The 2646-nt window shown below is 33.6% G+C and overlaps 1 protein-coding gene across 1 annotated transcript in view; it reads right to left on the bottom strand.

Moving 5' to 3' along the window:
• Positions 1-304: 304 nt before the first annotated feature.
• The window catches only part of LOC127973009 (RNA-binding protein 12B-like), a 4135-nt gene continuing 1793 nt past the window's right edge, over positions 305-2646 (bottom strand). The window contains exon 3 of the mRNA XM_052577049.1: positions 305-327. Within this exon, the coding sequence (XP_052433009.1) occupies positions 305-327 (23 nt within the window). The remainder of the gene's footprint in view (positions 328-2646) is intronic.

Here is a 2646-nt window from a genome sequence, read left to right as displayed (position 1 = left end):
GACGTGTTTGAAGCGGTTGAAAATTAGACTACAAACATAGGAAAGATCACAAACAGCCTTCTGTCTGTACCATATTCATTCACATGCTTGTTTTCATCACTTGTGCTTCAATTCTCAGGCACTGACTCGTTCGCTGAATTGAACATCCAAACAGAGCTCTCACTTTTGCCGATGTCCCCAACGCCAATTCATGATTGTTCAACATCGCGCAAACTGGCACCGATGTGAGCCCGAGGAGTGGAACACACCAACCAGACTAGTCAGACTGTCGCTCGCCGTCGGCCTAACAATGGCAAATAGCCGATCATCGGCTTGGTGTGTCCCGGGCTTAAGGATACGAAGATAAATCAAAACAACTCCAATTTAGCTAAAATATTGACATCAATATTGGCATTATTATTTAAAAAAACAAAATAATCTGTATTTCTCGTCCAGCTGTTTTAATTTAAAATATTTATTTATTTTACTTTTTTTGAAAGTTCAGTAGCTTTATACAGCATGCATACACATTTCTTCCATTGTTGATGCTGCAGATATTATTCTCTATGGCATCAGGTAGAGGTCATGTATTCCCAATATTTACAATTGAAGAACAATAGTCATATTCATGAAAATATGGATATCTGCAACTAAGTAATTAAATTAATCTTGAAGTTGGCGTGACATGAAAATTAACCCAATCTGTTTTCTAAATGCATGTTTTAAATATTTGTGCAAATGTTTAATTTCTCACAATTGTAAATGTTTGTAAGATCATATTTGGACTTCTCTCTGGCGACATACACTGGACTTCTTCAATCATTCAGCACATCGAGAAATAATATCTGTCTGTCAAAACATTTATTTTATTGCAGTATTGTATTAAAGTTGAATAATTTTAAACATTAAGTGCATCTGTTCTTTTCTATTTCTATTCTTTCCTCTTATTTAATTAATGTCTATAATCAAAAAGGGAGGTTGTTGGTATATGTGCTTGAAAAGTCTGCCATTAACAACCTCTATCCTCTAACTACCAGAGAATTAAACTTTTTAATAATAATAATTGAAAAAAGAATCTGAAAATCTTTTGTATGAGAGATTTGACTGAGACTTGGTGCAGCTCTAGCATCACTGACAAATTAATTTAATGCTACAGTATATTCATTGTCTTGTTGTATTATGGGTAATGGCCAGCAATAGAAAGACCACATGAGGAGATTGGTGGCACCTAATCAAGAATGTGTGATGTACTGATGGTGAGGTATTGTCTGAGGACTATTCATCAAACTTGCATCTGATGATCAAATGCTGGCCTTTTCACCTGCCTTGGGAATTTTTCATCATTAATTTTCTTGCTATTTACATTCTACTGAGGGCCAGCGCAGACACGCCACTGGCTCACTAACACCATCATTAGACTTTAAAACCTTTCAAAATGATTTCTGTCATAGGAATTTATCCAAGGGATGCTTCTATATTAAATGGTTATATATTTTGCACATTACTACTGTACCTCAACTGTGTAAAAAGCATACTTGAGACTAAACATATGCAAAGAATATTTAAGTCAATTAATATTGAATATTTCATTGTGTCTCATTTCCAGCTGTAATTTTGTAAATTTAGAAACAAAGTGTAATATTATTTCGATGGGTGTATTTATAAAAAGGTTTAAAAAGTGCCCCATCAAACCATAGCACAACTGAATGTATTGTTTAAAATAATCATATTCATTTATTTATCATAAAGTTAAATGCTTCCAAAAAATTACAACACTGAATTCACTTAAAGCTATGCAGTAAAAGCATCAGTTTAATATAGACAGAAACAAAGTGTTCACTGTTGACTGATAGTGTATCAGTAGCAGAAAGCTTCTTCAGCTGATTATGCCTTTGCATCTAGATAGTGTTTGAATTACGGCAAGATGTGTTCAAGAGAGCAGAGACCTCCTAGTTATTCTTAAAATCAAGCTGATGGGGAGCTACCCAACTGCTCCTCGGAATGTAATTTCATTATTTATTTTATCATAGCAGAAGGTTAAAACCTCCATGATGTTGGACTAAGATCAATATTTTAAAGTAATTATTAAAACTGACAACGTTAACTACAAATAAAGAATACTGTGCTCTTTGTCATAGATTTAGTAGGTAAAGGCTCATAAACTCGGTGTGTTTTCATTTTCCGCATTTTGTTCTGTTTTGCCCTCAGCGTATCCACATATCAAACCTTGGACAATAGATTGCCTATGATGTCATTATATACCACTGAATACTGCTCTGTATTATACACTCAGACATACTTAAAGTTAAATCACTTATAAAGCATTTTACTAATTTAAATAAATAAAAAAATGTAACTACAAAATATATTAGCAGATGAAAAACTAGTCTTAGAATATCTTATTATTTGGTAAGTTTTTATTTTACTAAGGAATAGTTTACCCAAAATGAAAACTTGCAAAAAAAAAAAAAAATACTCATCCTCGGGCATCCAAGACGTAGATTAATTTGTTTCTTCATGCAAACAGATTTGGAGAAATGTAGTGTTACATCCCTTACTCACCAATGGATCCTCTGCAGTGAATGGGTGCTGTCAGATTGAGAGCCCAAACAGCTGATGAAAACCGTACAATAATCCATTGCAAGACAATTTCACTGCAAGAACCAT

Source organism: Carassius gibelio, chromosome B15 (genome assembly GCF_023724105.1).
Source record: "Carassius gibelio isolate Cgi1373 ecotype wild population from Czech Republic chromosome B15, carGib1.2-hapl.c, whole genome shotgun sequence".
In the NCBI taxonomy this organism is placed as follows: Eukaryota; Metazoa; Chordata; class Actinopteri; order Cypriniformes; family Cyprinidae; genus Carassius; species Carassius gibelio.
This window is presented reverse-complemented; position numbering and strand designations above follow the sequence as displayed.